The sequence below is a fragment of the Tubulanus polymorphus genome, chromosome 5 (genome assembly GCF_964204645.1).
Source record: "Tubulanus polymorphus chromosome 5, tnTubPoly1.2, whole genome shotgun sequence".
NCBI classification, from domain to species: domain Eukaryota; kingdom Metazoa; phylum Nemertea; class Palaeonemertea; order Tubulaniformes; family Tubulanidae; genus Tubulanus; species Tubulanus polymorphus.
The window spans coordinates 17,148,867-17,175,077 of record NC_134029.1 but is presented as its reverse complement, the minus strand read 5'-3'; the positions used below and the strand labels follow the sequence as shown (position 1 = coordinate 17,175,077).

General features: G+C 33.0%; 1 protein-coding gene across 1 annotated transcript in view; it reads right to left on the bottom strand.

Moving 5' to 3' along the window:
- Window positions 1–18,352: 18,352 nt before the first annotated feature.
- LOC141904971 (E3 SUMO-protein ligase PIAS2-like) overlaps window positions 18,353–26,211 on the bottom strand; it is a 33,917-nt gene continuing 26,058 nt past the window's right edge. The window contains exon 17 of the mRNA XM_074793632.1: window positions 18,353–22,118. Within this exon, the coding sequence (XP_074649733.1) occupies window positions 21,936–22,118 (183 nt within the window). The 3' untranslated portion in view covers window positions 18,353–21,935. The remainder of the gene's footprint in view (window positions 22,119–26,211) is intronic.

The following is a 26,211-nucleotide window of genomic DNA, read 5'->3' as shown; positions in this document are numbered from 1 at the left end:
GGGAGTTATATAAGTCCTTCAAAGATTTCTAGAATATCTAATGCTATTAAAGCAGAAAGATCACATCATATAATTACTCATAACCCTTCAAATATTAATCCCGATGAAACTTTATACGTTAGAATCCCTCGATTAACACAAAATACTTTTTATGTTCCAAATAGTATTTATTTATCAGCCGATATAAAAGTAACTGGCCATGATAACAATTATGTTGTTGATAATGTTGGAAGATATTTGATTAAAAAATTAACTATAAAGATTGGTCCGGAAACAGTTTTCTCATTAGATGATTATAATTTATTTATGCATTATAAAGATTTATGGTTAACTAAAGAAAATAGAAACAATATGATATTTCAAGGCATCCAATCGGAAAACCATAATAAATTAAGATCTGAAGCCAATAATGCAGTAGTAACTCGTGCCACAGATAATTTGATTAAAAAGATTTATGGAAGCAAATATAAAATTCCATTAGACTTTGAATTGATAAATAATAATGCACCTTTATATAAATACGCAATTCAAGAAGATATTATATTTGAAATAACATTTGCTCCTGTAAATGAAATTGTATTATCTAGCGTTGTTAAAGATATGGGTTATAAATTATCGAATATATGTTTAGAATATAACACAGTAACTAATGAAAATATTGCTAGTACAATTCAAACTCAATACAATCAAGGATTTTCATTATTATATGATTATATTGATAAATTTAAAACTGTAACTATTAATGCAAATGATGAAATAATTAATGAGAATATTAACTTTCCTAGAAGATCTATTAAAGGTATATTAATATTTTTTACTATTGCAACATATTCTAATGGCGCAATAAATGTTGATAATTATTATAATCCTGAAATAACAAAAGTAGAAATAACTATCGAAGGAATAGCAAATAAAATATTTTGCCAAGGAATGAGAATGATAGACCAATGGCCAGAAATTAGAAAACATTTTATGAATGAAAAAGTAAAATCATTTGAAAATTGTAATATTAATCAAATTGATTATTATACCGGTAATAAATATGCATTATGGTTAGATTTTAGAACAACAGAGGATAATTCATTACATGGTTCTGGGAAAAAACTACAAAATACAAAAGATGGAATACAATTATTCATGAAAAAGAATAAAGGAATCAAAAATTTTAAAATGCACATTTATATTATATCTGACGCACAATTAAATATTGTAAATTCTCAATTAGATAGTATTCAATATTAGAAATATAAAGTTAAAATTAAGAATATATAAATGGGTGGTAAAAAAACTCCTAATACTAAAGAACAATATTTAAGAAATTTATATTACAACCCTGAGAGTTCGGTTGCTTATTCTTCTACTAAAAATATATGGCGTAAAGTAAAACAAGATAAATTAGATAAGATAATCCCACAAAATTTAGTTAAATATAAAGATATAAATGAATTTATGTTAGAACAACCAACATATACAACACATAAAAAAATTGTTAGAAAATATAAAACTCGTAAAACTATGGTAAGTTATGTAGATCAACAGTGGCAAGGAGATTTAATTGATATGAAAAATGTTAAGAAAGATAATGATGATTATTGGTGGTTATTGAATATAATTGATATTTTTAGTCGTTATGTATGGAGTTTCCCACTTTATAGAAAAGATGCTGTACAAACATCAAATGTTTTAAGAAAATTTCTTTCGGATGATAAACTAAAACCAGAAAAAATACAATTTGATGATGGAAAAGAATTTGATAATTCACTTGTTCATGGACTCTTAGATAATCATAATATTAAATATTTTTCAACAAAATCAGATAAAAAAGCAGCAGTTGTTGAAAGATTTAAAAGAACATTAAGAACAAGAATGTGGAAATATTTTACAGCAAATAATACTTTTAAATGGATTGATGTTTTACCAAAATTGATAGAAGGATATAATAATTCTTATCATTCTTCTATTGGAATGAAACCTATTGATGCTAGAAAACCTGAAAATGCTGAAATTGTTTGGAATAATTTATATGGAGCATTTCTTGTAGATGATTTTGGTGAACCTAAATTTAAAGTTAGCCAAAATGTTAGAATATCTAAGTATAAAAAGATATTTGACAAAGGATACGATCGAAATTTTACTAGGGAAATATATAAAATAAAAAAGGTAATAACAACAAAACCATATGTCTATAAATTAGAAGATTTAGATGGTGAAGAAGTTGATGGCTACTTTTATGAAGAAGAATTAAGTTTAACTACTGAAAATCTAGAACAAGAATATAAAATTGAAAAAGTATTAAAAACAAAAACTATTAAAAGAAAAAAATATTCTTTAGTAAAATGGGTTGGATGGCCAGATAAATTCAATGAATGGATATTATCAAGTAAAATTAAAAATATATAAATGAATAAGGAATTATTCATATTTGAGCCTCATAATATGTTAATTTCTGGTGTAACAAATTGTTGAAAAACTTATTTTATATTAAATTTATTAGAAACTGTTTATGAAAACTATTTTCATAATATAGTATTATTTTGTCCAACATATGAATTTAATCAAACTTATGATAGAAATATTACTAGGAATAATAAATTTATTATATTAGATCCTAAAACAGTAAAAGAAAATTTAGATAATTGTATAAAAATAGCAATTGATATTTATAAAGGATCAAATACATTATTTATCATAGATGATTGTGCAAATTTACATGATTCAAAAGTTAGAGAAAGTGAGTTATGCTATTTAGCTTTCTCTGGGAGACATTTTGGGATAACAACTTGGGTTTTAAATCAAAAATATAATTCAATTGTTAAAGACTTTAGAGAAAACATTAGATTTCTAGTTTTATTCTACAATAAAGATAGAAAATCAATGAAAAATGCACTTGAGGAAAATGATATTATTCCACATGATTTACATAATGAATATATGGATAAGTTGAAAAATATTAAAAGATCAAAATTACTATTTAGATTACAACACCCATTTAAATATGAATTTATTTAAATTCAATTAGTTTGTTAATCTAGTTGAATTCTAGTTGAATTCTAGTTATTAGTAGTTGTAACAAAAATCAAATAGATTTAACAATATTTTAACTAGCTTGTTAATCTAGTTTAATTCTAGTTACATTCTAGTTGAATTCTAGTTGTTAGTAGTTGGAACAAAAATCAACTAGATTTAACAAGAAATAAACAAAAACAACAATATTTCAACTAGCTTGTTAATCTAGTTGAATTCTAGTTACATTCTAGTTAAATTCTAGTTGCAACATCACACAACTAATTTTTTTATTATAAAAATGGGAGGTGAAAAGAAAATAAAATCTAAAAATGGTGATGTTCCAATTGAAAAAACTTTAGATGATTTAGGAATAACAGAAACAAAATTAACTCCAGATGATGGTGCTTTAAATATTGTTACAACAAATAATAATTATGAATATTATCTTTATTGCAAACATCAATTAGAAATATTAATAGCATCTGGAAAATGTAAAAATTTTGTCGGTAAAAATTTAACTTATAATGAATTAGATACAATGAAATCAGATGAAATTATTAGATTATTTAAGATTTATGAAGCCGCGAGAACAGCTAAAATTAATGACGCGATATCAGAAAATGTAGTAAAAGGTTATAGTAAATTATGTAATTATATACTACCAATTGAAGATGAAAATAGATTATATTCCGATTTAAAAAATGATTATTTAGTTATGACTGAATTAAATAAATGGATTGGATATTTATCATTTCAATTAGGAGGATTTATGACATTATTATCAACCGGGGTTATAACATTTTCAAATATTGAAAGTAAAAATATTTCTATAATAAATGAGCGAAGTGAAAGAAGTGAAGGAATTAACTGTGAAGAAAAAACCGAGAACTCAGAAACAAATTGAATGGTCTCGACAATTAGGAATTAAATCACAAGAATATAAAAAAGCTGTAAAAGAAAAAATAAGTAATAAAAATGTTAATAAAAATGGTGAAAATATTGTTATTTCTACTCCTTCTGATAGTAGAATATTTGATAAATATTTATATTTTACAGTTGGATTTGTAATTGTATTCATTTTGATTGGGTGTAATTGGTATAAGAAATCAAATAAAATTCATGATATTAGTAATTCTGAACCAACTGCTATCAAAAATGAAAGTACTTCTGAAATTCCAAAATTGATAATAAAAAAAAATGGATTAATATTTTAGAAAAAAAGCAAAAAAAATAATTGAATATCTCACTACTTTTGTCTATCACTGTGTGGTGCTGTTTATGGCACCATCTATGTGGAGCAATTAAATTGTCCAGATAAGTCATTTCGGATTCTAGATATTCATTATTTCTATTAATTTATTTTTTTTTAAATTTAATCAACAATTTCTAAATCATGATGACCGTCTTCATTTTTCCCATGATATATTATTTTAAATCCTACTAAATCTTTCAATTCCTCCGTACTCAATGAAACCCATTTATCGGGTAAAAACACTTTAAATTCTCGCGATGTACTAACATTACAGTAGCTTAAATTAGCTGATACTTTCTCTCCATATTTAGTTTTTATCTTTTCTAATTTCAATATTTTATGTTCAATTTCTTTTGTAACATCAACTAACTTTTTTATTTCAAATTGTTTTTTTGCTGGTTTTATTCTGTTATTTATTGTTGCTAAGAATGCTTTTCTATCTCCCATTTATTAGGAAAAAAAATTACTTTTGGTGATGAGTAGGAAAAAAATTACTTGTGGTGATGAGTGGTGTCTCGTCCTCTCGTCCTCTGGTATGAAAGCCACATATTCTAATTACTATTATAGACAATGGATCGATTATGTGACTCGCCGAGGGTTTGATTATAGAAACCCATCTGCAGAACTTTTAGTTGATTTTCTTTCTTCATTATATGAGAAAGGCTTGTCATATAGTGCGATAAATACGGCAAGATCTGCTATTTCAACTTTCAGTTTTGCGTCACCATCCGCTAATATTGGTTCCGACCCTCTAGTGAAACGACTTTTCAAAGGTATTTTCGAGAATCGTCCTCCTATACCTAAATATAATGATACGTGGGATATTGGTATTGTCCTTCGTTTTTTAAAATCAGTGGAACCTTTACATGATTTGTCTCTATCTAATTTGACTAAGAAAACTTTATGTTTAATGGCACTTGTTTCAGGACTTCGACGTAATGTGCTTCATCAATTACGTATCGATGACATGAACATTTTTGATGATCATATAACCTTTCTATTCGTCAAACAGAAACAAGATAGACCGGGGAAACCGACTCGTCCGATTTCGTTCTTTGATTATCCTTATGATAAATCGATTTGCGTTTTATCTTGTATCAAAGAGTACATTCGTGTAACGGCTGGTCTTAGGAAAGACAATCATCTTTTCATTTCTACTAACAAACCTCACGGACGAGCGTCAAGTGAGACATTATCGCGCTGGATTAAAGATGTCTTGTTCGCCTCTGGAGTTGATATCAACCGATACTCCAGTCATTCTACTCGTTCAGCTTCTGCGTCTACGGCTGTTAAAACGATTCCAATAGACACTATTCTCCAGGTTGTTGGTTGGAGCTGTGAACAGACTTTCGCAAAATATTACAATAAAACTGTAGTTGATCATCCTTCGAAGCAATTGACTAATGCGGTCCTTGCTTCAATTTGATTTAAGGTATTTATGTTTGTTTCCTTGTGTATAATAAGTTTCGGCAAAATAGATGGCTTTGAAATCTCACGGAATTACGAGCATTCTGGTATAATGGAGAAGAATTGAGAAATTAAACGAGACTTACCTGTAAGTTGAAGTTTGATTGTAATTCTTCGGAATTATACCAGATGCGAGTGATTACATGCCCGCCCTTTTTTTCTAATGCCCACCCATCTCGCATCTGGGTTTGTTTTAAAATATTATTTTTCTTTTGTGTTTCATTACAGATTAATTTAAGAATTCACGCTTCTTTTTATTCGTTTTTATCCCGAAACGAATTTCATGCTTTTCTTTTACATCTATCTTGCTTCTTTAAGACTTTGAATAGTGACGTAACGGAAGTAGCGTCAATCTCATGTAATCACTCGCATCTGGTATATTTCCGAAGAATTACAATCAAACTTCAACTTACAGGTAAGTCTCGTTTAATTTCTCAATCTACCGGCAAATATCGGGACAGCCGAACACTGCCGATGATTGCCGAAGTACGTCCCAAGGTGTCAATTTTAATACTGAAATATAAGGAGCGTCCATAATTTCTATTGTAGATGATTTTTGGAAACATTGACGCTGTTTTAGCTCCGTTAAAGATTTTAACTGGCAACAAAATTGATTTTTGAAAATTCGCGATGCCTCTTTGGGATTGCTGTGACGTCAGCTGTCCCCATATTTGCGGGTATATTTAAGCATTACGGAGATAGGAGCGTTTCCAGCCTTACTGGAAAGTATAGTCAACGAGGGGATTGGATCATGGGTAAAACAGTTGCATCATGGATAATTAAGATGGTGACCCCGGTGGCGTTTTTATGGTAGATTACGATAAATTTTATTATTTTTAACACACCAACAAGTAAGGTCAAAGCCCATATTCAAGTGCCTGTGAAAATACACTCTTTCTTTGAAAAAGTAATAGACGATGGCATTAGCCCGAGCCGGTGGTGACAACGCCGTTTTTGAGAGAGGCAGTCGACAAACGTTTGGCATCGTTTTTGTTGAAATGAGAGTTAATTGGTTCCACACAGTTGTGTGCACTTTTTCATTTGCTATTTCCGTCATTAGTGTGTTTGACGATGTTTTTGCGGTTGGCACTCTTCGCCTAACAGCGCATACACGATAATAAATATATATAACTTAGTCAAGGGGTGGTAAAATCGAATTCTACGGCTGTTTCTTGACGTAAATCCATAACAATGAATAATTTATATTTACGTACTTGCGGTATCTGGGTAAGCAAATGAGTGAAAAGGTGTCCACCTAGCACCACATACTCAAAAGGTTTTAGATCTTCGAGAATGGGAAATTTACCGTTTCACAAACAGTTATTAGCCAATAAAGTTTTGATCTGTTTCTTAACCTGAATTTTGATCTATTTTCAGAAAATATTCAGTTCGGAATGTTTGAGCTTGAAAAGTTTCAGAGACCTCAGAATTGTAGGGGACCCCGTATGATCAAATATTCAACGTTTATTTGTTCTAAAAATATATTATATGATTATTTCAAAAAGTCAATAAATTATGGTTTGTCACTTTCTGATGAGTATTTGTGCCGTCTCATCATCTAGGCCTATCTGCATTCAAGATGCCGTTTGAAACTGCTGGAATGATTGGATAGAGCATTGAACAAAATTTAAACAAATAGGAAAAATTTGCCACATTGATCAGGAAGAAAATGAGCGGTCGGCCTAAAATGAGAATTTTGGAACTGTTTAATTGACTTCCGGGATTTTCATGCTAAATACAAAGAATTGCAAAAACACAGCCAATATCAAATTTTGTGTCATGCTTCCCAGAGCCCATATAGTTTTCTGGACATATCTAAACCAAAACTAACAGCACGCAAGTGAAAGCTTTTAAAATAATTACATATGTAAGAAAAGTGAACCACTTTGCCTGTGGAAAATTATTTAGAAGAATATTCGAAGTGTGAAAAATCTAATCTTCTATGATTAACTCATACCTTTATATTATGTGTAAAGGGACGTGATAAGGTCTAATTTCAATAAGAAAATACATTATTATCAACATTCTTCATGATTACCACTATCATCACATTTGGGAGTACAGATAAAGAACCTCTCTCTATTACATACAATATCTCATTAAGATCGACAGTAAATTCGTTGATTTCCATTTTAGTAGCTTACCTGTATTCAGATAATTGTCGGCAGTTAAAGATGCATAAGTGCTACCACCCGAATACATCCAAAGTTTGCATTCTTTGCCTTTTTTGTATGTGAATCCGATGCATGTTTCGGTAATCGCCGTGCACAATGTGGCACAACGCAATTCCGAGACGGCCACGTTCGTGCTCAGTTCGACCCACGGGTACGCACCAGCGGGAACTTTTCGATAATTCGACCCTCGCTGTAAAGCGGTGATATTTGAAATGAATCCCGTCCATAGCAAGGTCCAGAAAGTTATCCTTAGAAATGGCAAGGAAGCCATCGGGGCGTCAAAATTCTCGACACGACGAGAAAGATTTTAAACATAAAATGTATGCTGGAAAAATTGTCCGAATCTCACGCATATTACTGAAAACGTCAAGTTCAATCCCTACTGTGTCAACAACGCATATTGAATCCAACCACACTAAATGCACATTCACGTGAAAGATTGCACTTTTATATATTTAATGAAGGGGGCTCTCCCTCCGGGCATGCAGTTGGGTGGTTGAGTGATGCACATTAAAGCACTATGGCTAATTGGAAATTAATGTTGGTCGGATTTTAATCCGTTTCGATAGATATTACTGATAATTGTTCTTCTTAGCTATGCATATTGCAGTAGCCTGCTAATAGTACATTCTAATGATTTAGTTGGTCTGATAAACTGGGAGTTCAATGGTCTGATGTCATTACTACAACGAAAGTAACTGAGTACAGTCATATTTTCTTAACAGCTGAAGCTCTAGGAGTCCTAACCTTGCGTTATTTCTCGACCAATCCGTGCCGAATTGGCAGTATATCATTCTACACCCTTAACATCTACAAGCCTGATTACTAATTTTGATTGACACCTTCGTCTTTCCGCTAGGGGCATTGTAAATATTTGAATTTTAGAGGTCCAAACAAAGGTTGTGTGAGAATATGTATTTATTTTTTTTTCTGTATTCGATGTTTTACATGATGAAATGTTAAACGATAGTATTATTTTCTTAAGTAACTAAGTCACTGAGTGCAAAGTATTTTATCAAAAGTGAAACTTCGTAAAAGCCATTAATCGTATCAAAAATACAGCTATCTATAGTAGACAGGTGTTGCATCAGCCCCCCCCCCCCCATTTTACTATATAGAGGGATGATTTTTAGTGTTAATATTTTTCTTTATAATTTAGTTTAATATTTTACATGGTGGAGAATCCCGGTCTGCCTGTCCGGGAAGGAAAAGCTATCACCAAACGAAGATCGATACAACCTAACAACTGGTCGGTGACTGTGACCGTTTACTTAAAACGCACACGGTAGAATCTTAATTGATACATCTGAACCTCAGAGAATCGTAAGAGAGAGCTACGTCCACGCGGGTTTCGTTTCGGCCATCACCAAATAGGAATGTCAACTCCAGAACAACATCTGCATAAAGACTGGTAGGCAAACCGTACCGTTGAACTTAAGATTTTAGGGAAACACCGATGAGGATGCAGATGTATTTGAACGGATCCACAGCTATATGCAGGTAGTCGGAGATGAGCCAGATGGCATTCTAGTGAAACTGCCTTTGTTATGTTATTGAGTCAGGTATCTGTATCGCCTGTTGGGGTACAAAGTGATTTTAATTGACCATTGACTAATAGGGTCAGGATATTCTGTAGTGGTGTAGCTCAGAACTTCGTCGTTTTTCATGTTAGCCCCTGGTGGCTATATTCTAGATTGCATCGACCCTTTTTGGATATGGTTCTAAATGCGGGTGATGCCGATCTCAACTGAATTTAAGCCGGGGCAAAAAAATCTTCTCTCTAAAATGTATTGTGTTCAATATGAAATCTATCTCCTCGTGAAAGATATAAACATGCAGTAAACCATCGTCATCGTAAATATTATCGTTAGTTCCCTTTTCAATTCAAGTATCCACCGACCTAATAATGCTGTCCTACGAACGCGACTGGGGAAAACGTTGCTAAACTTACCGACAGAATTTCCAGAACCTCTGAGAGGTAAATATGTGTGAATTCGCTTCTCGGAGCAGGTCGATATGTGCAAAAGGTAAACTCGACTGAAAAGACAGATCAATATCTGCAGTATCGCAATTCGCTTCGCAGGTCAATACCCGAACAAGTTAAATTCTACTCTCACTGAGTCAGTGCAGGTCGATATCTGCAGAAGCTAGAATTCGACTCTCAGGGCAGGTCGATATCTACAGAAGTTAAATTCAAAGTAATTGGAAAATCAGGGGTTCAGATCAGAGGTCGACACATCACTCATCACCACAAATATTTTTTGCTCCTTAAGAATAGGAGAGAGAAAAGTATTCCTAGCGTCAATGAATGATAAAATAAAACCAGCAAAAATCAATTTGAAATAAAAAAAGTTAGTTTATGTTACAAAAGAAATTGAACATAAGATATTAGAACTTGAAACGATAAAAACTAAATATGGAGAAAAAATATCAGCAAATTTGAGTTACTGTAATGTTAGTAAAAGACGAGAATTTAAAGTATTTTTACCTGATAGTGGGCTTCATTAAGTAAAGAGGAATTAAAAGACTTAGAATGCTTTAAAATAATCTATCATGGAAAAAATGAAGACGGCCATCATTAGTAAGAAATTGTTGAATAAATAAAATATAAAGAAAAAAAAAATAAAAGAAAAAAAATAATAATAATAAAAAAATAATATAATTAAAAAAGATTATAAAAATAGAAAATTATTAAATGATAAAAAATTAAATAATGAAAAATAGAATGATTAAAAAAATGAAAATAATAAAAAAATCAATTAATTTAAAATATCAATATTGTTAAATAAATAAAAATATTGTTTGGTTTTTTTCTGAATATAAATCAATTTTTTATAGTGAACTTTGGAATGTCAGACGTAAATATTTATTGCATGATTAAGAAGGAGTAGAAATAACATTATTTTCATCTTCATTAACATTTTCATTATTTTTTTCTTTTTTAACTTTTTAAAATTCTTTTGATTTAATTCCTAACGGCCGCGACCATTCAATTTGTTTGTGTTCTCGGTTTTTTCTTCACAGTTAAATCTTTCACCATTTCCACCTCGCTCATTTATTATAGAAAAAGTTTTTAATATCAATGTTTGAAAACGGAAATGTTTTATTATAACTCCAGTTGATAATAATGTCATAAATCCACCTAATTGAAATGATAGATATTCAATCCAGTTATTTAATTCAGTCATAACTAAATAATCATTCGTTAAATGAGAATATAATTTATATTCATCTTCAATTGGTAGCATATAATTACATAACTTAGAATAACCTTTTATTACATTTTCTGATATAGCATCATTAATTCTAGCTATTCTTGCAGCTTCATAAATCTTAAATAATTTAATAATTTGATCTGATTTCATTGTATCTGATTCATTATAAGTTAAATTTTTACCAATGAAAGTTTTACATTTTCCAGACGCAATAAATATTTCTAATCGATGTTTACAATAAAGATGATATTCATAATTACTATTTGTTGTAACATCATATAAAGCACCGTAATCTGAAGTTAACTTTGTTTCTGTTATGCCTAAATCATTTAAAGTTTTTTTCAATTGGAACATCACTATTTTTAGATTTATATTCTTTTCACCACCCATTTATATACCAAAAAAATTAGTTGTGTTGTTACATGTAAAATTTAAGTAGAATGTAACTAGAAATATGTTAGGTTAACAAGCTAGTTGAATTATTATAATCTTTATTTCTTGTTGCAACGACCAACAACTTAAATTTAACTAGAATGTAACTAAAAATATGCTAGGTTAACAAGCTAGTTGAATTATTATAATTTTCTTTCTATTTCTTGTTGCAACTACCAACAAATAAAATTTAAATAGAATGTAACTAAAAATATAATAGATTAACAAGCTAGTTGAGTTTAAATAAATTCATATTTAAATGGGTGTTGTAATCGAAATAATAATTTTGATATTTATTTATATCGCCAAGATCCGAAGCTTGGTTCGTTAGTTATGGGCTTTCAAATACGAAACCCCTCAAAATCTTGGTTCTATAAAATTTGCGTTGACCCGGTTTTGACTTCCATCATGACGTCATAACGTTGGACGAGGTGGATCAGCTGGTGCGCGTTATTTCACAAACAAAATGGCGATTGAATAGGTTGATACTCATCATTTCTTTTAATTCCTCTTTACTTAATGAAGCCCATCTATCAGGTAAAATACTTTAAATTCTCGTGTTGTACTAACATAACAGTAACTCAAATTTGCTGATATTTTTTCTCCATGTTTTTATCTTTTCTAGTTTTAATATCTTATGTTCAATTTCTAGTTTAATTCAGCCTAGGTTCAAACCACGCCGACACTCGTTCATGATCCCCGAAGTCTGCATCCGATCCAGGCTCTAACTGCCTCTGAATGAATATCTGCAGTTATAGTATTCCATCCCCTATTCAGTATGAGGACCTCGGAATCAGTGCCAGTAATTTGGGTTCAAACGCAGCACACCCTCTAAAACTGCATCAGGAAGCCAGGTCCGGAACTACGAACACCCGCGTACAAAATCAGACACCCGGTTTAACCGTCAAGTTCAGCCCCTATACATATCGTTGACGGCGAATGTGTGAACTAACTTACTACCCACATTCCACAGCAAGAATATTGGGCTGTCAAGTTAGTTCACATATTCGCCGTCAATGAAATATGTAGCGGCAGCACCTAACAGTCAAAATATGGGGCCATGAAAATATCGATATCGTAGAAAATGTCCACACAAGGTTTTGTAAATTGGTTCTAAAAGTAACAAAATTTGCCATAATGCTATGATATATGGCGAGACTGGCAGATTACCTTTATCGATAACTATTAATTTTAGAATGATTAAATATTGGAACAAAACTTTGAATGCTAACACGTCAAAGCTGAATCTAGTAATTAATGATATTTTGAATGATTTATACAAAAAACATTTAAATATGTATCAGGTTGGATTTGCCAAATTAAGGAAATTATACAAAACTGTGGGCTGAACTATGTGTGGCAAGATCAGGTAATCGATCTACGGTCGATAAATGTCATAAAACAATCTCTAAATGATAGAAACATTCAGACATGGAGGGAAAAATTGCAAAATAGTGACATATGCGTAAATTATAGAATTTTGTCTATATAGTCTGTAGTCCCTGCGAAAATTCAAGAGAGTACTCTGCTGCATTTGCAAGCTCATCAACTGAGGACTAAGCCATTGTCAATGTTGATTGAAACATATAACGGCGCTGAACTTCAAATTCACCATCAAAGAACCAAAGGTTATGCGTTAGCAGCAGCCGATATAAAGGGGTCGCAGCCGACATCAACGTTAAATATTATATTCAATTCTGCTTCGACACAAGCTACAAAACTTGACCAGCTTGAAAGTTCTAAAAGTTCTTAACTGGCAACTCTTGAAAACAGACGCACTGAACGTGCTAAAGATTATATGTTTAAAGTTTACCACGATTTCTCCCCATCGTATGTACGCTCAATATTCTCTAAGTTTCAAACTAATAGAACCCGTAATTTTCGTGATGCCCGCCCGTATGTTGTTCCATTATCCTCCGCCAAATATTGTTCCTCTCCTGCTGTGAAATTAGCAAACGTATGGAATTCAACTAGAAATGACTTTAGAAATTCACTGGAGTTGTCTCTTTTCAAAACTAAATTGTATTTTGAATAATACAGGTAAACATATAGTCAGTACTGTTAATCTATGTAATTTAAGCCGTAAAAGTCTGTTTAAATCGATTGCGTGCTGATCTCCTTCTCAAAAGTCAACTGTAAGTAATTACAAAATGACGTTTTGAAATCAGAGTACGAGTGAACGACTCGCCACCAAGTAATTGTTTTATATGAATGGGTGACAGAAAAGCATTCTTAGCGTCAATAAATAATAGAATAAAACAATCAAAAAACGATATGAAACAGAAAAATTAGTCGATGTCTCACAAGAAATCGAACATAAAATATTAAAATTAGAAAAAATAAAAACTAAATATGGTGAAAAAATTTGAGTAATTGTAATTTTAGTACAACACGAGAATTAATTTTTAATTTATGAAAGTATTTTTACCTGATAACTGGGTTTCATTAGGTTAAGATGAATTAAAAGATTTAGAAGGTTATAAAATAATTTATCATGGAAAAAATGAAGATGGCCATCATGATTTAGAAATTGTCGAATGAATATTTTTAAATCAATAATGAAAAATAAATAAGAAATAATAAAATCATAAAAATTTAAATGATAGAAATAATAAAATTATAGAAATTTCTTTTTACTTTTAATTTAGATATCAAGAATCCGAAATGACTTATCTGGAAAATTTAATTGCACCGCATAGATAAATTAAAGTAGTGAGATATTTAATCAATCAAGAATAAAAATATTGTTCATTTAAAAAGAATTATTTTTTTTGCTTTTTTTAAAAATATCAATCCATTCTCCTTATAGTGAATTTTGGAATTTCAGTGGTTTTTTCGTTTTTAACAGTAGTTGTTTCAGAATTATTAACAACATAAATTTTATTTTTCTTATACCAATTGCAACCAATTAAATTGAGTGAAATAACAAATCCAGTTGAATAATGAAAATATTTATTGGATAATTTAGAAGGAGTAGAAATAACATTATTCTCATCTTTATTATTAACATTTTCATTATTTATCTTTTCTATTTTCGCTTTTTTAAATTCTTTGATTTAATCCTAAATTGCCGAGACCATTCAATTTGTTTCTGTGTTCTCGGTTTTTTCTTCACAGTTAATTCTTTCTCTTCTTCCGTTTCGCACATTTATTATTATTATTTATTTTTATCATCAATGTTTGAAATGTTATAACTCCAGTTGATAATAATGTCATAAATCCACCTAATTGAAATGATGAATATCCAATCCATTTATTTAATTCAGTCATAACTAAATAATCATTTTTTAAATCGGAATATTTTCATCTTCAATTTGGGGCATGTAATTACGTAACTTACTATGACCTTTTACTAAATTTTCTGATATTGCATTTTCCAGATGCAATTAATATTACGAATTAATGTTTTCAATAAAGATAATATTCAGAATTATTAATTGTTGTAATATCTATAATGTAATATTTGTTGTAATTTGTTTTAAAGCTCCATTATCTGGAGTTAATTTTGTTTCTATTATTACGAAATCATCCAAAGTTTTTTCAATTGGAACATCACTATTTTTAGATTTTATATTCTTTTCACCTCCCATTTATCTAACAAAAAAATTAGTTGTTACAACTAAAATTTAACTAAAATGTAACTAAAAGCTAGTTGAATAATTATTGTTTTTCATTTATTTTTTGTTGAAATTTATTTGATTTTTATTTCATCTGCCAACAACTAAATTTCAAATAGAATGTGATTAAAAATATAATGGATTAACAAACTAGTTGAGTTTAGATAAATTCATGTTTAAATGGGTGTTGTAATCGAAATAATAATTTTGATCTTTTTTATTTTTAAATTATCCATATATTCATTATGTGAATCATGTGGAATAATATCATTCTCCTCAAGTGCATTTTTCATTGAGTTTCTATCTTTATTATAGCGTAATACTAAAAATGTAATGTTTTCTCTAAAATCTTCAACAATTGAATTATATTTTTTCAGTTAAAAGCCATGTTGTTATCCCTAAATGTCTACCAGAAAAAGCTAAATAACATAATTCACTTTCTCTAATTTTCGAATCATGTGAATTTGCACAATCATCTACAATAAATTAAGTATTTGTTCCTTTATAAATATCAATTGCTATTTTAATACAATTGTCTAAATTTTCTTTCACTGTTTTAGGATCTAATACAATAAATTTATTATTTCTAGTTCTGTAATAAGTTTGATTAAATTCATATGTTGTACAAAATAATTCTATATTATCAAAATAGGTTCTAATAAATTTAATATGAAATAAGTTTTTCCACAATTTGTTTTACCAGAAATAAACATATTATGAGTTTCAAATATAAATGATTCCTTATTGATTTATATATTTTAAATTTTACTTGATAATATTAATTCATTAAATTTATCTGGCCATCAAAACCATTTTTTTCTTTTAACAGTTTTCTTTTAACTAATTTCCTTAAAACTCACCACAATCATAGACGATGTCATGAGCTACAACTTTGCAATTGATTCGGGTAACAAAATATGTATTGGTATAAATATAATATAGAAATACTAAGATATTGTATTATTCAACGCCCCTAGTGGCCATATACAAAAACCAATGAACTTGAACTCATCACAATCATAGAACACTTTATAAGCTACAACTTTCTAATTCATTGTCGTAACAAAATATGCTTAGGTATCAATATAGTGTCGAAACCCTTTTTCCCACCTACAAATGAGTACTGATGACACTAAGATGGCCGCCAATTGCACAATTATTAATATTGTATCTGAAATCCTGAATCCGCCGCTGATATTTTGGCAAATCTCCTGTGAAGTACTCAGTTAGCTATAGAGCGTATCTAACCCATCCTGTGGACGGGTATTTTGCTAGTACATAATAAACTGAATATTCATATGAGACAAATGAGTATTGAATATATCAGCAGTCCAGATATCACGAAACAAATAACCTATTGGTCTCGTCCTTAGGGCGCCGTTCAGGCTCCTATTGTCAATAATGCACTACTGAGTGTTTCAGAAACTGTGATACAACTTTTTGTTTGTAACTTCCTTTAATCTCATTTAGGATCTACATGTACAGTCAATTCCTGATATACCGCCACCCCTGCCTACCGTCAGGTTTCCTCAATGGACATCCCCATACAAATACATAGTTTTAGTAAAACACCTCCGATATACCACCATACTCTCTATACCGACAAAATCGTTCAGCACTGAGGTGGGCGGTATATCAGGGTTGACTGTACATGTACATTGTAATAGATACATGGTGTCCACTCACTAACCACGGTCACGCTTCCGTCACACATGGCCGAGCATCAGTTGATTCGCTAAACCACCGTCAAGATAAATATAATTTCCTTGATTACTGACTATCCATTTGATATCCACTTAGTATGATCGTTTTTCCGAGTTTGGCCGATGCTCTTTGTGCATGCACACGTGTATTTGGAAACAAGAAATACATAGTCCAGGGGCGGATCCAGGCCGTATTAGCCGTATTGCCCAATACGGTCTAGAATTTTTAAGTGCCCTTCGAAATTTCACCGGCAATATTTTTGACGGCATTATTTCAGCAACCGCTAATTCCGTGTCCGTAATCCGGGCATAATTATAAAATTAATCGGTATATACTGCTGCCGAGAAAGTGAGGAGAGATAATCATATTTGTAAAGCCTTTAATCATGATAAATTAAAAAGGGCACTTTCCTTTTGCAAGGGGCACTCATGCTTTGGATGAGGGCACCTTGTCTTTTCAGGGAGGGCTAAAGGGGCACTCGTACTTTAGAAGAGGGCACTATACGCGGAAAATGTTGAAGAAAAGGGCACTTTTTTGCCTATTTTTAAAATTTTAGGGGCACTTTTGGTTTGGAAGATGGCACATGACATAAGGATAAATGTGAAGACGAGGCAATTTCTGCCGATTGTTAACAATGAAGGGGCACTTAGCCGTATTCTGTATAATTGTTAAGGGGCACTTTTAAAGATTATAGGGGCACTAGGCGAAGTTGGCGACAACCATTCTTTCATGGGTTCGCCAGCTTCATTTTTTATCCGCATCTGTTGAAATCTTGTCTCGAATTCGTTTATTCTGGATTGCTCTGCTAGCCTCTAGAAGCCCTCTCAAAGCCTTTAAATGGTACCATATTTTCAAAATTTTCTGGGGGTGGGCCCCCAGACCCCCCCTCTAAGCACTTCCCGCCTTCGGCGCTCGCATTGACCTGGATACTGGGTGTGCCCTAAGATCAGAAAGGTGCCCTTAAATTTCCTTCCAATACTGTCTACCCATCCGATCCCCCTGGATCCGCCCCTGTAGTCCTTCAAATTTTTTTTGGTTACCCTTTCTCATTTTGTCCTCCAAGATACATGTAATTGGTGCATTTCAGGGTGAGATTGCGCCTAATATTGCTTATTAGGTAAGTCCTTCAAATTGGCATCTGGATCTGCCCCTGATATTTGTCTATGCTTCATGACATTTATTGGTAAGAGACAGTTTGCTCACACTCTTTTTTATAGCTAGCAGCATGAATTAAATGAGTAAGAACTTGAACACTGTGCGGTCAGCTTTCCTTCATCTTTATTTAATTCATCTCAAAACAGACATTACCTATTTTACAGTATTGAATGTATACATATTATACGGTAACTTCACCAGTCAAGTTCACATAACAAATCTTATTCTTAAATATACATATATATATACATATATATATATATATATATATATATATATATATATATATATATATATATCGAATGAAATAGAATTCATTCAATGTATAGCTTCTAAAAATCTAATTACGGAGATGAGCACCATCTATCTGCCATTCATCAGTCTCCAATCTATCGGGGCAACAGAAGTAAATCCATCTCATCCGTATTTTGTCATTTACAGTCGTAACAGTTCATTTGTACATGTACCGGTAAAATATGATTTCTAACCCAGATTTCTGGTACAAATCTGGGGAATCGATTTCATCAAGATCTGGATTACTGTTACACTGTTCTTATATACATATATACAGTCAACATAAAATATAAGTTTCTATTTTAAACCAGGCAGGTTAATCCCTATTAAAAACAACGTATCTCGTTGCTTTTGACCAGAATCTAATCCACGTTCATATCAGTTCCCAGACCCACCCCCTCAAAATATCCCGCTCCCTGTTTGATCAGGACTTCATCTCAAATCTAATACATGCAATTGAAAAGGAACAAACAAATAGACTACACTAGCACCTGACAGACAGAAGTAGTGATCGACAAGACCCCCCAACGAACAATGGACGCTGTCTAAAAGGCGTTGGTTCAGGGCTGCAGATTGACACTTACAAAAATAAGAATGATAATTTACCTAGAGACTTCATCGATCAATATTGGATATAAGTGAAAAAAAATGTCATAACTTCCTACAATTCAAGTTGATTTCATCATAGTTATCAAGCCCTGATCCATCCCAAAGAAAACTGTACTTCATTTTGTATTTACAATATAACGATTAATCTTAAGAAGAGTAAACATTCGGTGAAAATAGACATATTCAGAAATGACAAAAGATACATACCTATAAGCATAACACAAAAATAAATAGAAGATTTGACAAAAAAGAGTATGAAAAAAAAAACGATTGACATGCATCTTTTGGTCTCGAGTGCAATAATAACACACTTCATGATAAGTAATATGAAATGTACATAAACATGAATGGATAGGTATATAAAATGAGACTTGATTGTGCAGCAAATACCACTTTGTCTCCCCGGGTTATGCAGACAGTATCTATCTTAAATATCTTGGCACAATCTGCCAACCTGAAATTCAAGATGGCTGCTGTATTGGACAATGATCAACTTATGACAAGGTAAGACCTCATAATCATCAAAAAGACAAACTATGGTAGGTTTTGAGGAAGTCTCTTTAGATTTCAGGCTCCAATTCATTAATGAGCAATTCAAGATGGTCACCATAACCATAAATGACAGATAATTGCCAATTTCAATAGAAACAGAATTGCACCAGTCCCAACTCATACACCAGGTTTACAGAAAAAAACCTCATATCCATCCAAACAACAAACTAGATAAGTCTCTGGAATTCAGGCTCCAATGCATGAATGAGCAATTCAAGATGGCCACCATAATAACCATAATTGACGGATAATTGCCATTTTCAATAGAAACCAAATTGCACCAATGAACAGACAATAATCAGCATTTTACATAGGGGTTTACCAGTCCGAGTCCCATAACATACAACAAGTCAAAGGATAACCAATTGAGATTTGGAAACAGTATGGTGCTAACCAGAAATTCCAGTCAACCTGGTGGCCGTATTTGACAGAGGAAACTCACCAAAATTAACCCTTCTTGCATTGATCGTCAGTCAGGGCCGGTGGCATCATACGATGTTCTGCACAAAACAGTGTCTGCCAATATATCACAATTGTTGCGATCGTCCTTAATTGTCATCATATGAATTTCACTCAATTGAAAAGGTCAGATTTTGACAAAAATCAACTTACCACAAGGTTAGGCTTCATACTTCTACTGCTTCGTTTTGGAAGAGACCAATGAGTAAAAACATTACTTTAATTATAAAGTAAGTTAGTTAATTTTATTAACTGAACTCGTAATAGGTGTTGAAAACGAATAGTTTTGTTCATAAAAGATTTATTATCATAAAAGTTTGATATAGAAAATTCAATTTTTTGTTAAAAATCCCACCTGGGGCAGTTATTTAGTCAATAAGGGCCTTGCAGTCTTTCTTCCATTTTGCCGTCCGGGCCATAAAAAATCAGTGGGAAAATACTAGCAAAAGATGATGAAAAATAAAATCTAGCCAGCCGGTTGAGTTCTATGACATTTTCTTTCTCATAGAAAAAATAAAATCAGGCACACTGACTACAATGAGAAGTCTCCTCTACACAAGGGACATTATTTCTTTAATCAACCTATCGATAATAATACTGGGGTCCATCGATGCCATGCCCACTTAGTGACATGCTCGGCAATCTGATAATTATAATATTGACACCCCCTGGTGTATAATATGGCTATCAATGAGCTAGAGACTTGCTATCATATTTTGTATCTATATGCAAACATCTCTCATTTGATGTGGAAGACATCCAAATTGAAGTTTTGACTGCGTTATGCCATTTTGAAAAATCTTCAGCTTCGTAATGAAACAATGAAATCGCTCAGCCATCAATGGATATTTTTGAGTAAAAAAAACAGGCACCAAAGGGTTAATGACTGCCAGTCGGCCATCTTTATTCTAATTGAACACTGTTGTGTCTAGGGTAAATAAATGTATAAACCATATAATATTAAGACACTCCTTCGAAGCGTTTTCTTAACTTCCCAAAATAACTGGATTCCGTCGATGGATCGACGAATGGACAGATGAAACGTGAAAGCAATAGCGTGCTGGGCCGTAAGTCTCAAGTAGGCTAAAAATATAATAGGTTGAAACATCACAGAATTGAATAAAGGAGTGTTAGTCTATTTACTTATCTTCATCTTGAGGAATACATTTGTCCTACTTGATCAAGCCAACTACTGACTAGATGCTTCTTGGGACCAAATAGTACAGAAAAGTTTCTAGGTTGATCAGTTTTTTAGAGAATTGATAAGTACCATAATGAACCTCACATAACTGAGACTTGGCCAAGTCGGATAAAAACAAAATAATTTTTGTAGTTCTGATCGTGAATTCAGACTTTTTTTTAACGCGGATAAATCATGCCGGTCCAAAATTGTCCGAGTAAGGCGAGGTTTAGAGTATATACCACTCTACAAGAATGGTATGTTCTAAGTATGTTTTAGTATACAAGTAGTATATATCATTATCCTCCCATACAAGTACTATGTATAACTACAAAAGCCTATAGGTCCTCAGTGTATAGGGCAAAGAAATAGAATTGATAGTTATCCTAAATAGTTATCCTATAATTAGTTTGTTCGTTTTATTACTTTTTAGGATATTATAAACCTTTGTTTGCTACCACTTTGCCTTTTTGGTGTTATCAGAATGACCCGTTTGAAATGCTGCTAGACTTGTTTATACCATACTGGATACCAGTATAACCACGTCTACACTAGCTCATTCGATATACACGGTTTAAATGAAAACCTGCGTTCGCGAGTAGTGTCTACACTTAACTATACCAGTATACAATCGCTGTAATATATACCAGTACACAAGAACTGTAGGGGGATAAGTCTAATTCATACTGGTCGGTAGTGTTTCATACCAGTCTGCAGTAAACAGGGGATCAGTCTGCAGCATGTTTATGTGGAGTTTTAGTTGTCTGCTGCATTTATTCATTATTATATTATTTACAGTTACAAAATATTCTCCAAGAATCAATCCAGAGAAATGACATCTGGTGAAGAGGCTGTAGACATCATAACAGACGGATGAGGAGGTGTTATAGGAGCTGCAGGTCGCATAGCGGGAGCCACGGGAGCAGGAGGAGCCAAACTCGTTCCAGCAGCTGCGATTGATGACGGAGGTGGTGTTGAAATACCACTCATCAATGAATCAAACTATAAATATAAACACAAAAAAAGAATAGGATCATCAGTAATTCTAAGTTATTCTTAGCCAGTCAGCCATCTTGATTCTGACAGGTCCAGTTTTTGGGCTGAAGATGTGTCTAGGGTAGATACATGTATAAACCAAATATCAAGACATTACCTAGAAGCGTCTTCAAAACTTCCCAAAATAACTGGATTCCGTCTACGGGTGGACGAACGGACGGATGACGGACGAAAAGTGAACGCAATAGCCCGCTGGGACTAAAGTCCCAAGTGGGCTAAAAATGGCTCTGTAACTTTATAGGCCTTGGTCCATAGAACATTCATACCAAATTTGAAATTGATCTGATTAAAACTGTAGGACAAGTAGCAATTTGAAGAAATAGAAACTCCACCCCTGGAGGCGCTCCCTGGCGGATGAATAAAACTAGGGGTCCAGGGACACCATGCCCACTTGGGAAGTGGTTCCAAATGCTCAACAATTTCAATATTCAATGCCCCCTGGTGACCATATACAAATGACCTTGAAACTCACCACAATCATAGAACTTGTCAGCAGCTACGATTTTGTAATGGATTGTGATAACAAAATATGCCTCGTTACCAATTTAATATAGAAATACTTAGTTATTCTACTATTCAACGCCCCCTGGTGACCATATTCAAAACCCAATGACCTTGAAACTCAGCACAATCATAGAACATGTCACGAACTATAACTTTGTAATTGATCATGGTAACAAAATATGCCTAGGTACCAATATAATAAGGAAATACTAAGTTATTCTACTATTCAACGCCCCCTGGATGGACGGACGATGGACGAAAAGTGAACGCAATAGCCCACTGGGACTAAAGTCCCAAGTGGGCTAAATAAATTGCCCATGGGCAAAGTGTGGTTTACCTTGAAAGCTAGAGGTTGTTTGGAGTAAGGGCATTGCTTGAAAAATCTTTTTAATTCGTGACTTCAAAGTTCCACAAGTTTATTTTGTATTTTATCTTTCTTAAAGAATTATTAGACCAAAGATATACATTTCGTTACGGTCCACTCCAAAAGTTTGTAGGGTACAGGTAGGCGTGGCAGGGAAATTATTTTATATTTTCAAAAAAAATATGATTCACAATATGAAAAAAATATTCAAATAAGGCCATCCCAAAATAATTGTCTGTTTGCCGTAACACCGACTCAACTTTTCAGGATTAGTCTGTAGGTAAGAAAAAATTTTGTTGCTAAATTTTTGGGCAAAAAAAGACAAATTTATCACCTTTTTACATGGAAACAATATCGGAATATCTACGTTGTGCACGGGAAATTTGTCTTATAGCGTAGATTTCGAGAATTATTCTAAAATTATAACTTCGTCCAGAGCGTCATCTCTGTGTTAAAAATGAAACAGTACATAGAATATGTGCGCGGTTTTACGTTACCAGCTTTGATAAAGTCACTATGAGAATGAATGGCAGCTTATTGGAACACTGCCAGTTTCCTGGAAAACTTAAATTCGGCCACATTTACAAGGCATGTTTTCACACGATGCACACTTGAATTCAAACATATATAATACGTAGCTCATACGCTCATAGGCAGTGGGTCGGCCGGCCCTTTTTATCAAAAATAAAATTTATTTCAATGAATCCCAGAAAAAAAAGTTTTCCCTCGGTACCTTTGAAGTCGGGTCGGTCAGGTTACGGCAAACAGGCCATTAATATAGGATGGCCTAAAATTCATATGATGTCACATATCAGAGGGTGGCTGAATATTGGGTCATGGAAACCTCTTCCAATGTTGGCCGCGGAAGTTAAAATACCGGTACAGAAGAAATCGGTTATAAGATCGTTTTAAATCCTGGAATTTACGACTACAATATTCAGACCTCGACCTATACTTTTAGTTTGCTGCTTAATATTTTCAGTTCACAAGAAATTACAATTTATTACAAATTCTATCAAACAGAAAACACAGCGCTCATCTTCTGCCATGATTATTCAGCCTATTTTCATGTCAAACGCGCACGCAATACAGCATCACCTTAAGTAGTGTACTGTATGAGCTTGTGTGTGTGTGTCTGGGTGTGTCGTGTAGCACTCTGCGCGCACAGGTGGAGGCCTCGTGTAAGTGAATGTTCGCTTACACTTCAATGTCAATCAAAACAATCACCGGGTATTAAAATGAAACAATACCTATGGCGGATGTGAGAAATAATTACATCCTCACCAGCAATGAGCATTTAAAATTCGCACGTATACGCCATACGGCACCTAGTCCAATGAAACGTACGCCATTCTATGGCTTTCCCATAATTATTTTAGTAGCGCCGGAATTCCCCTTATATCCCAAAAACAGCCAATCCCATTCGCTTGTAGAGACGACGCCCCCCAATCGAGGTCATTGCAAGTTTATACACGAGAGCTAAGAATTTTCCCGCCAAAAACAGTTTTTCGTAGAATTTTAACTCAGTTGACAATGTACATCGACGGAAGTTCGCCATGTCTTCAATCGCAAGCCGAGAACCAATGAAACAAATACTCACATAAAAAAACATACCGCGATTTTACACGAATTGGCTAAATGCCAACCTCATATCGCTGACAAAGGTAAACCAAAAATGGCTGTTACTTCATAGGTCTATGTCCATAGTACATTCATACTAAATTTGGAATTGATCTGATTAAAATTGTAGGACAAGTAGCGATTTGAAGAAATAGAAACTCTACCCCCAGGGGCGGCCCCTGGGGGATGAATTAAAAAAAATGGCTCTATAACTTTATAGGCCTTGGTCCATATAATATTCATACTAAATTTGGAATTGATCCCGACTAAAACTGTAGGACTAGTAGCGATTTGAAGAAATAGAAACTCTACCCCCAGGGGCCCCTGGGGTACGTATAAAAACAAGATCCCCAAGGGGCACAATGGCCAGCCTGTCAGATTTTCTTTTTATAAATGATGTAATCTGTGGGTTATATTTATCAATATACACTCCCTGCTCAATGTCATTTACATAGTACAATCGTGTGTTAACACAGACAGCAGGAGCGAATGTAATATAGAAATACTAAGTTATTGTATTGTTCAACGCCCCTGGTGGCCATATACAAAAACCAATGAGCTTGAAACTCACCAAGATAATAGACCATGTCATGAGCTACAACTTTCCAATTGATTGTGGTAGCAAAATATGCATAGGTACGAATGTAATATAGAAATACTAAGTTATTGTATTGTTCAACGCCCCCTGGTGGCCATAAACAAAAACCAATGAGCTTGAAACTCACCTCAATCATAGAACATGTCATGAGCTACAACTTTCCAATTAATTATGGTAGCAAAATATGCTTAAGTATCAAAATGATGTGGCTAAACTTTTTTTCCACCTACGAATGAGTACTGATGACCCCAAGATGGCCGCCAATTGCGTCATAATTGCCTGGTCAAAAATACCCTCTCGGATATAAAAGATCCTTTTCCAAAGAATACCCATTACAAATTGCAATGAAAAATGGCACACCATTAGAAAGCTACAGGACTCAGAATTCAGGCCAAAATTAACATTTTTGGGAACAAAAAAGGTCACAGGACGGCCATCTTGAGTCCGATCGACCCAATTTTTCTCATGCCGATGGGCCCTTGGGGGATACAAATATATACGAATGATCAAGGTTATTGATAAAAGTGTCTTCAAAATTTCCCTCGAAAACTTCTAAAATGTGTAAAAAGTGCTGATTTTGGCGAACAACAATGGCTGCCAGTCGGCCATCTTGAATCTGACAGGGCCAGTTTTTGGCCTGAAGATGTGTCTAGGGTAGATACACGTATAAACCAAATATCAAGACATTGCCTTGAAGCGTCTTCAAAACTTTGGAACTCTCACGAACTATCTAGATGGTTATCTCTCGACTCAATAGCTTCAAGACCCATCTCAAAACAACTTTGTTCCATGCAGTATACCATTAACTCTCGGAAAGCGAATTGGATTTAACATTTTTTTTGGCAGAATAAAATTTGATTGAATTTGCAATTCGAGCACATGGCTAATTAGCATATCAAGTTCATACACTCGATTTGGGAAAAGCAATTTTTTGCGAACCTTGCGCAATTGTC